Source organism: Passer montanus, unplaced genomic scaffold, assembly GCF_014805655.1.
Source record: "Passer montanus isolate IOZ18808 unplaced genomic scaffold, ASM1480565v1 scaffold189, whole genome shotgun sequence".
Taxonomy (NCBI): Eukaryota; Metazoa; Chordata; class Aves; order Passeriformes; family Passeridae; genus Passer; species Passer montanus.
Window position 1 is genome coordinate 83,635 of NW_024366381.1, and position 13,850 is coordinate 97,484.

A 13,850-nucleotide genomic window follows, 5' to 3' on the forward strand; every position below is an offset into this window, starting at 1 on the left:
CCCCAGCAGCACACCTTGTGTATCACACTGACTGGAAAAGCCCTGTGGGACTCTTTTAGGATGAATTTCTGTAGGAATTGTAGCTTTTTTCTGTGTTGGCTGTGTTATGTATGGAGTAGTGTTAATCCTTTTGCAGCCTTGGTGCCCTGAGCATGGTTAGACTGGGGTAAGATGAGACTTTTAAGTCTTACTGGATATTTGATGCTACCTTTCACTCAAATTAGGTGTGTTTAAGTCCTTTAGACTGGCAGCACAATTTTCAAACCAGAATCTGTACCTCCCTTCCTGCTCAGTAATGCAGAATTCATTGATCAAGGCTCTCCACTGTCTCTCAGGTTTCCCTGCCTGTTGTGTACCTGAAGCCAAGACAATTTTTTGTGGCAAGCCATGGAAATTTCTCAGACAGCTTGAAAACAGATATTTTTTTTAACTGCATTAGAGGCTTGGCATGTCTGTGGACATCTTATGGGAAATGGATTAGTGAGTAAAGTTCAGGTGTGCTGGCCAGCAGTGCATGAAAATTTAATTCATTGCTTGGTAGAATTGCAGTTTTACAGGTTTATCACCATCCCCTGGGTGTGAGAGCTGACATGGATAGGTCTGATTGCAAAATACCAAGTTGGTTTTATTCATCAAATCAAGTTAATTTCCTTGAAATGTTTGCAATAGTACACTCAAGTTACTCTTCCTTATCTCATTTTATTTTCTGTGACCTACCTTTGCAGAGTTTAACACACCAGTGCCAGGTGGAGCATTCTTCTGGATGGTTTTCCCATCTTCTGTGTGTTTTTCTTGTGGCACTTTGCTCCTTCCAGCTCAGAAATGAGCCTTGGCTTTGAGGATTCATGCACGGCTCAGGATTCATGTCCCTGCTCACTGCTTTATCACCCCAACACAATTCTTTGTGTACTCAGGGCACTTCCACTGCTTTCCACCCAGAAATCCTCAAAGGATCTCAAAAGGGGCTTATTTTATTAAACTTTCCTTTGCCTCTGGGAAATAAACTGAGGAATGTGGAGAGTTCATCCTCTGAAGAGTGAAGCTGCCATTCAGCTGATGGCTCTGAGCAGCCACAAAATCCAAGCCTGGTTTGGGTTGGAAGGGATCTGAAAAAACATCCCATCCCCCCCCTGCCATGGCAGGAACACTTTCCACCATCCCAGGCTGCTCCAAGCTCTGTCCAGCCTGGCCTTGGGCACTTCCAGGGTGGAATCCAGGGGCAGCCACAGCTGCTCTGGGCACCCTGTGCCAGGGCCTGCCCACCCTCCCAGCCAGGAATTCCCAATTCCCAATCTCCCACCCATCCCTGCCTCTGGCAGTGGGAGCCATTCCCTGTGTCCTGTCCCTCCATCCTTGTCCCCAGTCCCTCTGCAGCTCTCCTGGAGCCCCTTCAGGCCCTGCCAGGGGCTCTGAGCTCTCCCTGGAGCCTTCTCCTCTCCAGGGAACATTCCCAGCTCTCCCAGCCTGGCTCCAGCCCTGGAGCAGCTCCGTGGCTCCCCTGGACTCTCTCCAGCAGCTCCTCCTGCTGCTGGGAGCCCCAGAGCTGGCAGAGCACCCCAAGTGACCTCCAGTGACCCGGTCACCCCTGTCCCCAGGGCAGGGACACAGTCCTGTCCCTGCTCCCCTCAGTGCCAGGGCAGCCCAGGACCCTGCTGGCACTTTGGGCTGCGAGCACCCAGGACACAGCGCTGGGATGGGAATTTCCTTTCCCCTTTCAAGGGTTTTCCCCACTTGGAAGTATCACAACTTGTCCTTTAAAGCTCCTGAGCACTCTTTAAGCAGCTCCTGAAGGGGTTTGCAAGTGGCAGCCCCTCTCTGCTCCCAGGGGAGGGTGTCACTGTCACTTGTCCTGTCGGTGTCCCAGCAGAGCACAGAGCTGTCCCAGGGCCCTGCATGGCCCCTTTGAGCCCCCCAGAGCGTGGGGGGTGACCCCCTCTCTGATTTCAGGTATTGTTTCTTGTGCAGTGGGGCAGGAGAATATCCCACAGGTGCCCCTGACTGCTGGCATGTGATGTGATAGCAGGCAGGCATGAATAATTCAGCACAGCCCCATGGACATCCCAGTCAGATTCAGCTGGGCTGTTTTTGTGGGAGAGAATGCTGCTGCATCCTCCTCTGTACCAAATCCCTCTTTAAACATCACCCAGATGTAAGAAAAAGCAATAAATTGGTATTCTGATGCACACAGGCCTATTTCTAAATGAACAGTCATTTCACATTCTGCCCCTGACCTTGCTGGTCCATCTGTGGTAACATAATCTTGGGTTTTAGTGTCCTCAGTGGGGGACTTTGGTTCACATCTGTGCCACTGTAGCTTCATATTTCTTTAATAATAAATGGTTGCAGCAGAGATTAGAAAGACTAATTGTTGCATAGTAAATGCAGAGTTGTCACCTTCATTATACTGTTGAGTGCCTTTTTTTTTACTGATCTTCCCTGTACTTACTTGGAGGCTAATTGTAATTCTGTGAATTATTGATACATGTGTTGGCAGAAAATGCCTTTAGTGCAGGATAAATACCATTTACATCCATCTTCCCAGGATTTCTAAGGATTTAGTGCAAATATTGCACTATAAAAGTGGAGAAACTTCATTGTCCACCTTAGAATCATGGAATAGTTCATGTTGGAAGGGAAATTAGGGATAGTCTCATTCCAATCCCTGCCATGGGCAGGGACTTCTTCCACTAGAACAGCTTTCTCAGAGTCCTGACCTTGGACTGGCCTCATGGTTTGCCCTTATACACATATTTAAAAGGAGAATTAATGGCTAAGCTCTTGAAATTTGGGACAAGTATTAACTTTGACCACAGCTTTCATCCCTTTGAGTTGTTTTGCAATGGAAGTACCAGTCTGTTGTGCACTCCTTTCAGCAATAAAAGGCATCTGATTCAGGTGTGTTTGAAAACAAGATGGGAAGCAGGAAATTTTAAGCTGAGACTATTTCAGGGCTGGTTTTGCATATCCTGTTGAACCTAATAGTGAAGGAGCTGCTTGGCTGGTTTAATTAATGGCTGGTTTAGTTAATTTGATTGCCCTTGAATGCATTCTCAGCTTTCTAAAGTCATTGGTTAGTGGCTGTACCTGAACCTGAGCTTCATCTTGAGCACAGTGAGTTGTTAGAAATGGGTTAGACTCAGCTTCTCAGCAGCAGGAGGGGTCCTGGGAGAGAGGCAGATCCACAGATCCTTTTTTTGTGCCATCCCTGAGACAGAGCCCTTCCCATCTGTTCCCACAGCCACAGCTCATTCTGGCCTCTCATCTGTTGTTGTGACACTCCTCTGGCATCCACCAGTGATGCCATCAGGGAATGTGACAACTGTTGTCTCCTTGGGGGTCACCAGCTCTGCTGGCACCTTCTCCTGGGCCACGTGGGGCAAAAACTCCTCATGTCTGCTTTCCCAACCCTTCCCAATCCACCCTTGGCTTGGCAGCTCCTCCCTGGCTTTCAAGGACCCTCTTCCCCCTCCAGCTGGCTCACACTCCTGCTGCCTGAATTTCAAACGAGTTTGCACTTTCTCCTGAAGTTCTCTTGACATTTGGGAAGAGCTGCTTGCAGAGCTCACTGTTCCTCAGATCTCCTTCACATTCCTTCCCCTCAAAGCCTGCAGAAACAGTGCTGCTCTTCAGGCTGGAGAGGGTGCCCAGGTCAGGTGTGTTGCACTCCCTTTCCATAGGTACCTGGCTCTTGTTTTTATTTTTCTTCAAACTGTTCATGTGGGAATATTGTTTAGTGGATGAGGATCCTGTGGAGACAGCACAGAGAAAGGAGCAGCACTCAAGCTCTGTGTTACTGCTGTGCTCAGGTGTCAGCAGGGGTTTTCTGCTCCTTGTTTTCATGAAAAAAAAAAAACTCATTTCTTGGATATTGAGAGGAAAATGACAGTTTCTACACTGGTAGTTTTGGTGTGCATTGAAAACCCCCTTCAATCCCAAAAATCTGCCCGTAAAATGGACCAGGGGATGGAGTTCTGGATCTCCTTGATGTGTGTCCAGGGGTTGTTTGTCCACACACACATCTCAATTTCCTTCTGCTTTGCCAGGAACATGATATCCATGCTTATTTATGCTGGGTCTTCAAGGCTGCTTTTCCTCAGAGGAGGGTGAACAGCTGTTTGGGATGCTGGTGCTGGAATTCAGAGGTTGAACAGCTGTTTGGGATGCTGGTGCTGGAATTCAGGGATTGAACAGCTGTTTGGGATGCTGGTGCTGGAATTCAGGGGTTGAACAACTATTTGGGATGCTGGAATTTAGAGGTTTGGATTTTTCCAGCCCGACACAGGATGCTGTTAATGCTCTGCACAAAAGGGCAGCAGCTCTGGATGTCTCACTGCTTCCACAATTTCTTGTTCCCATCATGATCCAGCAGTTCAGGAGGTGATAAAAGACATGGTTCTGCTGCCCTTTTTATCAGTGTTCTTCAGCCTGAGGTGACAGGGACATGCCACCCGAGTCAGACTCCCCATCTGTGCAAACCCCAGCCCTGTGCCACCAGGATTCCTGAACGGATGGGACAGGCTGTTATTTTTTGATTTCTTGGAAGCCATGTGCCAGGCAGGCACATAAATGGGAAAGCAAAGGACATTTTTGGCCACATCAAGCCCTGCCTCCTGCTCTTTGGTCAGCACTCTGGTTTTTGTCTTCCCCCTGGAATTGCATGGCCCTCAAGCCAGCTCCCCATGGATGTGCATTCCTTACTCTGCCTTTAATTTGGTTTCTGAAGGGCAGAGAGCTTCTAACCTCAGTTAATCTGAATATGAGCTGCTGCCTTCTGAGCAACTTGATCCTGCAGGCTTGAGTTTCCTGCAAGGAGGATTTATTGGCAAAACTTCAGCTGATAGAGAGAGATAATCTCAGAGTGGTTTGGGTTGGAAGGGATCTTAAAGCCCATCTTATTTCAAACCCCAAACCATGGGCAGGGGCACATTCCACCATCCCAGGCTGCTCCAAGCCCTGTCCAGCCTGGCATTGGGCACTGCCAGGGATCCAGGGACAGCCACACCTGCTCTGGGCACCTGTGCCAGGGCCTGCCCACCCTCACAGCCAGGAAGTCCTTCCCAATATCCCATCTATATTCCCCTCTATCAGTGAGAAGCCATTCCCCCTTGTCCTTTCACTCCAGGCCCTTTCTTTGAAATATTTCAGTGTCCTCAGGCTGATGCTAGATGAGGGCCAGCTGGGAGCATGGGATTTGATGCAGCTTTTCTGGAAGGAATAGGAATTGTTCCCTTTGTTACAGTGTTTGGTCTGCTCAGAAACAGACAGTTGAAGGTGCTGCATTTCCCTGCTCCCTCTGGAGGAGCTGGGGGTGATGGAGCAGAACAGCTGACAGGGAAAAACACCAGCTCAATCCACTGCTGCCTCATTGATTCTTTTGGGAGGTATTTGAGCCTGTTTAGTCTGTTGGAGAAGCCTTAGGAGGTGGTGAAATGGGTTGGGCTGATGCCTCAGGGTTTAGCTTTTATATTTTCAGATTCTGAGCTGCTTTAGTGTGTGGGGCTGGGCTCCACACCAGGGTATGGTTCTGATGGTGTGTAGTTCTGAGCTCTGTGCACAGAGCAGGGACACAAAACAATTCCTGCTCCAGCTGGGCACCAAGGACAAATGATCCCAATCTCAGCCCAGGAGCACAAAGCCCGTGGGCTGCAGAGAGAAAAACAAGCAGGGTGGGACTGCAGGGGCTGCAGCTGGAACTGGACACTGAACTGCAATGTGCACATGGAGCAGAGCTGAGCCCAGGGAGAGACCCCGGCAGCGCTCGTGCATTTTGGGACCATTTGGGTTCATCCTGGGGGCAGCCCTGGCTGGGCTCTGGTGCTGCCCAAGGTGGATCCATGGAGGAGATCCTTGGAATCAATCCCTGCTTTATTCTGGAACTCCATCCAGCCTCTGCTCTAGGGCAGCCTGCACAAGGCATCAGTTTCAGGTGACCCAGATGGAACCAAACCCACAATCCCTGGCTTAGGGAACTCAAGGAATCTCCAGGCTTTCTGTAAGGAAAGCCCTGTGGAGACCTGGGATGGAAAAACAGCTGCCACTGTCTCCAAAATGAGCTGGGAACTGGGAGGGAGGATGGAAGTTGCAAAGAGAGAGTCTGGTCATGCTGCATTCCACTGTTCCCACCATTCCTGGGATTTTTTGGGTGATTACTGCAGGAAGTTTGGGTGCAACAGGGAAAGCAGTGGGAAAAGGGCTGATTTCAGCAGGAATTCCTTGGATGGAGCTGCAGTGGAGCAGGAGAAGCTGTCAGCAAGCTCAGGATGAGGCACCCGTTCCCTGTAACCCAACCATGAGGTGCAGACATGGAGCAGCCACTTGGGATGTCTTGGGTTTGGTAGCTGAGGAGAGAGTTACTTTGGTTTTTTATGTTTGGTTTTTTTTTATTTAATAGTGAACCTTTAATTAAGACCCCTTAGAGGGAGTAGAAAGACAAGCTGTGCATAAAGAGATCAGCTCTTAAAAAATTTATTACAATGATTCCATTTAGAAGAGAAAATTTGATAGACAGTCATATTTTTCATGTTTAAATCTAACAAAAAAATTCACTGATTTACTGATTTTGAAGTGGTTTTAGAAGTATTTTTACATGGATTTTTAGGATATATCAAGCTGTAACTACCAAAGATTTGAAAGCAGTTCATGTTGCATTTACTGGACTAAAACCCTGTTCGAACTTTTCTTTCAGAAGTTGGAATATTTTATGCTTTTTAGGACGAAGAAAGCAAATCAGGATTAAATCATAGACTGTCTTGGATTGGAAGGGACCTTAAACATCATCCCCCAATAAATATTGCTTTAATTTCATATACTGTTTAACCAAGCAGGGTTTAAGCTGGGACTTTAAATGAATATTCATTTTCTTTTCAGTTCCTTTTATTTTTCTCCTTTTTTTTTCTTACTCTGCACCACAAAGGTTCAGTTTCTAATCTTAGGGCTGACACAGGGCTGTTGGCAGGACACCAACATGCCTAAGTGCTCACTGCAGGTGGAGGGCTCCTGGTTTTGGCAGAGCAGCAAACCAGACCATTCCCAGTGCCTGGAAATCTGGAGCCTTTCCCAGAGCAGACCTTCCCCTCCACAATTACCTCAGGGATCTGGAGTTTAGGAATTATCAACATCAGGACTCTGGTCTACAAAATTGCACGTGTGCACCTATTTGGAAATCCATTTTTTAGTTCTGTCCATGTTTGTGCTGAACTTCCCAGTAACAGCAAGTTTTTAAGGACGAGGAGGATTAAAAACAGGGCTGGACTCAGTTTCCAACCAGGGTTTTCCAATAAATATTCTGTTTTTTGATTGCAAGATCAGATCTTTACAATGGAAATGCCATGATGCCAGAAGATTTTTTACCTATTCCTGGCATGAATCCCCAAACATTTTGACTTCAACTGATTCTTGCTATTTTTTTCTGGGTTTTAATCTAAACCTTTTTAAATGGAGAAAATACCAGCCAGCCACAGCTCATCCTGATTGACATTTTCAGCTCCAGCTCTCTGCCTGTTCATATGTGAAAGTTTGTGTAGACCCAAATGGAAGAAGAGGCAGAATCACAGTCAAAAAAAACTTGAAAATGGGTGTTCTGATACTCCTTTCTGCAAGCTGCTGCAGGGCTCTGGTAATCATCTCACAGTGCTTCAGGCAGAGGGTTTGTTGTGTGGATTCTCACTCAGTAAAATGTGTATCAAACACTGGCACTTCTGGTGCCATTCATATTTATATTCAGTAATGACTCAGGCTCTTGAAAAATCATGCTGAAATTATATGTTCCATAGCTTTAATTTCCTCTTGCTAACAAGGGAATGATTTGCACTCTCTTGTTTGTCCTCCTCCCTGCCACAGCCTGGAAGCATTGCTCAGTTTCCATGCTGAGTTCCACAGGCAAAGCTGGTTTTTTGGGTTTGTTTTTGCTTGTTTAGGGATTGGGGTTTTTTGTTTTGGTTTGGTTTTTTGTTGGCCAGCTCCCAAATCTCATGGTTTCCAGTGTTTCTCTCTAAAATACTTTCTGGGAAACTGTACCTTTTTATCCTACAGTGTAGGGTTTGGTGCAGATAAGCTTCTTAGAGACTCCATGAACATAGGACCAACATTTGTTTGTTTGTTTATTTGTCTATTTATTTATTTATTGCTATAGTACTACAGGTTTAGTCTGTGATGTTTAAGAACCATGTTGCACTCCTGCTTTTCCCCAGAAACCCCTCCAGGAAACCTATAGCCATAAAAGTGGGGTTTTTTAAGCATTGTTTATATCAAATGTTCAAATTCTGGCTCTGTTTGTCTCTTTTTTCCCTTTTTTCCTCCTGTATCATCCTCTTACCTGAAATGAAGCTTTTTATTTTTTAGCAGCATCATTTCATTCTGATTCCTTGGGAATAATTTCCAGCAGGTGCAGGTGTAGGAAGGCAGGGGGGACAGGAAGCTGCCTCTCCTTTCAGCCAGGCAGAGGGGAGGAGAATGAAAGGCTTGATGAGTTCAAGCCTGCTTTACTGAGACCCAAAAGCAATTTGAGGATATTTTCCCAGAACCCATCCAGGCTCTCACTGCAGTCTGAGCACATCCATTTTAGTGGATTTCTCTCTTCCCAGTCCTCTGCTGCTCACAGGGATAAAGGGAAAAGGGGGTATGAGCTGTTTAGTAGGGTGATGCCAAGGTTATGGAAGAGATGTGAGTTTGATGCCTCAGGCTTAGCTCTTATATTTTCAGATTCTGAGCTACTTTAGTGTGTGGGGCTGGGCTCCACATCAGGGCATGGTTCTGATGGTGTGTAGTTCTGAGCTCTGTGCACAGAGCAGGGACACAAAACAATTCCTGCTCCAGCTGGGCACCAAGGACAAATGATCCCAATCTCAGCCCAGGAGCACAAAGCCCGTGGGCTGCAGAGAGAAAAACAAGCAGGGTGGGACTGCAGGGGCTGCAGCTGGAACTGGACACTGAACTGCAATGTGCACATGGAGCAGAGCTGAGCCCAGGGAGAGACCCCGGCAGCGCTCGTGCATTTTGGGACCATTTGGGTTCATCCTGGGGGCAGCCCTGGCTGGGCTCTGGTGCTGCCCAAGGTGGATCCATGGAGGAGATCCTTGGAATCAATCCCTGCTTTATTCTTTAGCTCCATCTACCCTCTGTTCCAGGTCAGCCTGCCCAAGGCACCAAGTTGATTCCAGGTCATTTGTGGCTCAGGCTCCTTCCATCCTCCTTAAATTAAAAAAGGAGCTGAACCTCTTGATACAAGAGGAATGCTCTTCTGCTCAGTGCTGCAGAAAATGGAACAGAATCCAGCAAGGGAGATAAATTCCACTGTGCCAGCAATCACTGGTGTGCCAGTGAAAACCAGGTGTTGCTCACCTCAGAGCATTCTGTTCAGTACTTCAGGCACAGCTTGAAGTGTTTGAACTGTTGAAGTGCTTCATTTGTTGAAGTGTTTATTTCAATTTGATGCCTTGGGCAGTGCAGTGCAGCAGTTTTAGGGTCACCACGTGTCCTGTGTGGTGGCTGCTGGTGGCTCTGGAGGGAGGGATGAGCCTCTGGAGCAGTGACCATCCGCCAGGCAATTGCTGCTGGCCATGGGATTGAGCTCATCTCCCCAGCCTGATTTAACAGGAGCGGGTCAGTGTGGGATGGGAACGTTCCTGAACATCAACTGGAGCAACAGGATGTGGGTACTAAACCCTCTGTCCTCACACAGCTGGTGAAGGGGCTGCAGCAGGAGCTGAACCGGCTCTACTCCCTCTTCTGCTCCCGGAACCCCGAGTTCGAGGAGAAGGGAGGGAAGGTCTCCATCGTGTCCCACTCCCTGGGCTGTGTCATCACCTACGACATCATGACTGGCTGGAATCCAGTCAGGCTCTATGAGCAGCTGCTGCAGAAGGAGGAGGAGGAGCTGGAGGAGAGTTGGATGAGCTACGAGGAGCGGCGTTTGCTCGAGGAACTTTACATAACCAAACAACGGTAATGTCCCACTCCCAGGGGTCAGAGGAGATAACCACAGCCCTGGAGAACACCCTCTGGGTGTTTCCAGAGCCCTCCAGGGCTGTTATCTTTGGTGGCTGGTGTTCTTCTGCTGGGGCTGGGTGATAAATGCTAAACACAGCACTGGGAGCTCTGGATCCACACAGGCTCATGGAGCGGTTTGAGTTGGAAGGGACCTTCAAGATCAGCCAACTCCAACCCCTGCCATGAGCAGAGACACTTTCCACTATCCCAGGTTGCTCCCAAGTCCCATCCAACCTGGCCTTGGACACTGCCAGGGCTGGGGATACTGTGGTGCTGTGAGACACCCATTAGAGAATCTAAAAATTAACAACCTCAGTCGTTCAAGTGGGAGATGACAAATGATGAATCACAGGTTTTGGTTCCTTCCTGAAACCAGTCTGAGTATTGGTGGTACTTGGGAAGCATTAATTTAGCAGCAGCCCTGCTGTGGTTGGAATTAGGATGTGTCTCACTAGGGATGGGTGCAGGATGTCTCTGTCAGCTGCAGGGCTGGACTCAGTGCAGGATTTCTGAGAAAAGGGAAGTTTAGAAACCTAATGAAGTGTTGCAGTGCTAAGATGACCCTTCAGGCATGTCACAAACATATAATCAGAGAGAAATGGCCACTTTCACACTCATGCTCCAGCTCTTTAGGCATCCCCTGAGGTGCCTCCACAGAAATCCCAAGTATCATTTATAGACACTGGCACTTCTGCACAGGATGAGTGGCTGTCCCTTCAGTGAGCAATTCAGTGTGAAATGCTGGAAGATAGACTGCTGACATCCTGTAACCTTTGGAATTCACTGGGATGGGGAACAGTTTTACCCATCCCTTTGTGTGCTTTACATTGTAGCTGTTTTTTTTTAATTCAGGCCAGCTAGAAAAGCAGGTGAACAGCCTTTTTTTCATGGGAGTTGAAAGGGTGGGACACCATCCTCCAGAAATTCCACTTTCATACAGAACTCCATCATGCCCAGACCATTTCCTGTGGCTTTGTGGTTGTTTGGGGGGTTTAGAACAAAATAAAGCAGGTGATTTGGCTGCAAAATCACCAAGGAAACAGGAGGTGAGTCAGCTACTCCTGAGGAAGGAGGGTGGGCAGATGCTTGGGGTGGTGAACAGGGAATTGTCATGTGTTGATTGATTCCTTCTGTGGCCAGAGAAACAGGATTTGACAGACATTGATTCTTAATCAGTTGAGCTGCTCCAGGAAATACTGACACCATCCCTCTCTCTTCCCAGCAGACAAAACTGTTGGACCCCACAGGAATGCCTGTTTGGATCAGAGAGGTTAAAGCTGCATTTTTTATTGGATCTCAGAAAGATCTCTATTTTCTAGGTTGAGAGAGATAGAAGAGAGGTTATATGAGTTAAAGGCATCCACCATATCAAAACCACCTGTCTTAAAATTTAAGGTATGTATGTTCAAGAGGTTTCTACTGAATTTTTCTGCTTGCTGTAAAAATACACCTGCAGTGTGAGTCATTCTGCTTACTTTTATTTTTTTCCATGTCCCTAGACAAGATTTTGGCAGAATAATTTGGATATTGGATGAAGTGTGTGTACATATATGTAAAAATGTTGTTGTATTCATGGATTATTGTTACTTACTGCAATTCTGTATTTGTAATACTTTTTGAGCAACCTGGTCTAGTAGTGGGAGGTGTCCCTGCCCATGGCAGGGGGTTGGAATGAGCTGAGCTTTAAAAGGTCCCTTCCAACCCAAACCATTCTGGGATTCTATTAAATTTTATATATAATAAAATATATATGTATATATATACACGACATAATTTAATATTATATTAAATTTAGTGTGTGTATATATGTGAATATATATATTATAAACAATTTTAATACATAAACCTGGTTATTATACGCACACACAATTCTGTGGGAAGGTAAAAACCATTTGGCAGATTACATCAATCACATATTTTCAACGGTTTCACTTCTACTCCATTGAATAATCCATCTTCCTCGGGGACTCCTTCTAACATGTCACATCTCTGAGCAAATCTGATTGAATTTCCTCCAGGAGTGGGTTTTCCTTCCAAATTATTCTGCTCTGACAGTTAGCACACTTTCAATCTCATGAAGCAGATTGCTTGCTAATCAGCTGTACAAATTGCTAGAATTCCTTATCTTTGGGAAAAAGGCATTTTCCAGCTCCTGGGTGGGATGTGCAACACTTTCGAGTTGCTCAACTCCATCCTGAAGTATTAAACCATAAAAATGTGACATGATAGATGAGAATAAAATGGATTATTGTTTCTTAACTTGCCATTTTTCTTTCCTTATGAGTTCAGAAGGGCTCCTGGAAGCCAAGGTCAATGTTGAGCCTTAAAAAAAGAGGAAACCAGCCATAATTCATATTGTCACAGCCTCCTTTTCATCACTGCTTGAAAGCATGTGCCAGGCTATTATCTCTCCCATCAAAGAAACTGGAGTCAGGCTGGTCCTCCCCCAGCTCTGGGAAGGATTTTTCTTCACTCAGTTGGTTTTAAACTGAAGGGTTTTTGGACAGTTGCTTTTTAGATGGAGAGGAGGAAAGAAAAGGGGAAGAAACTTCAGATAAAGAGAATTTTATCTACCTGAACTGATGAGATAGATCTGTAATCTTCAGGCAGCATTTCCACTGCAGTTCATCCTTTTTCTTGCCCTTCCTGACAGGGAGATGTTTTGTTCCTTTGAAGCTTCACACTGGTGACTCCCATGGCTTGAGGCAGAGCTCCAGAGGGAGAAGCTTTCCTGGAAATGATGGCAAGGGAGGGTTTCAGCAGAGTAGGATTGGAATAGGATTGCTCATCAGTTCAGCTCACTGAGGGTGGCTGGTTTGTTGAAAGAGAACAGCCTTGTTCAGAAACCAGCCACCCATCCCTTGGCTCTTCATGGCAGCTCTTCCATGGACTGAAAAAAAATTAGGGTTCGCAGAGTGGGACAGAGTCACTGGTGCCACATGAAGGACAGTTGTGCTTGATGTTGAGCAAGCACAGAGTTGCTTTTGGCAAGATAAAGGCAAGAAGAAATACAGCAGTTTGCTTGGTTCATGCTTAATATTACAGAAAATGAAATTATTGACTCCATGGGTAGGAAAAACCCCACAAAACATAAAGATACGGGGTGTGTTGTACTCTAATAAAATATTGGACAAGCCATCAGAGTGGGAACTTGAGGGGGATGGATCTTTTGTTTCTCTTCCTCTGCTTTTCCTCAGATGGGATAGTGGAATTACCTGCTGGACCAACAGGAGCATTGGGAGTTAAAAGCAGAGCCAACACCCCCTTGTAAATTTAAGATTTAGAATCACAGCCTTCTCCCCACCAGCCTTGGAAGAGGAGCTGGAGTTAAAGGGTGAGGGGCTGAAGAACATGGGGGATGGTGTGGCACCACCCCCTTCATGCCTCTGGTGAATGAAAATGGGAATTCTTTATTGTAGGATGAATTTCAGTCATGGTAGGGAGGAGGAGAGCAGGATGTACCTCAGTTATTCCTTAGGGCTGACGTGGAAATCCATTTAAATCTGGCCTTGCAATGTCCTGGCCCAAAAGACTTCAGGGATCCTCAGCACTTCTCACTCAGCCAAGGCTGCAGAAGCTCCTCTGGAGGAAGGTCCAGCCTGAACCTCGTGTTCTTTGTGCCCAGCACAAAAGGGCTCTGCTGCCTCACTTCTGTTGACTCATTCAGGTTCTTTTCCTTCACTTAATTATGAAAACACTGCAGTGCTAACTGGAATGGATGACTGCTTGGCTCAGCTTCTGCTTAAAATACAAATAAATTCATTAAGTCTTCTGTTTATGAATCATAACCAGGAGAGGAGTTCTCTCAAAGGTCAGTTCATAAACACATCTCCTGTGTTGTTAACATTTACAGGAAAATGCCC

The 13,850-nt window shown here is 46.5% G+C and overlaps 1 protein-coding gene across 1 annotated transcript in view; it reads left to right on the plus strand.

Moving 5' to 3' along the window:
• Positions 1-13,850, plus strand: part of DDHD1 (DDHD domain containing 1) — a 63,079-nt gene that overhangs the window by 39,463 nt on the left and 9,766 nt on the right. The window contains exons 8-9 of the mRNA XM_039705905.1: positions 9,680-9,942; positions 11,307-11,382. Of these exons, the coding sequence (XP_039561839.1) occupies positions 9,680-9,942; positions 11,307-11,382 (339 nt within the window). The remainder of the gene's footprint in view (positions 1-9,679; positions 9,943-11,306; positions 11,383-13,850) is intronic.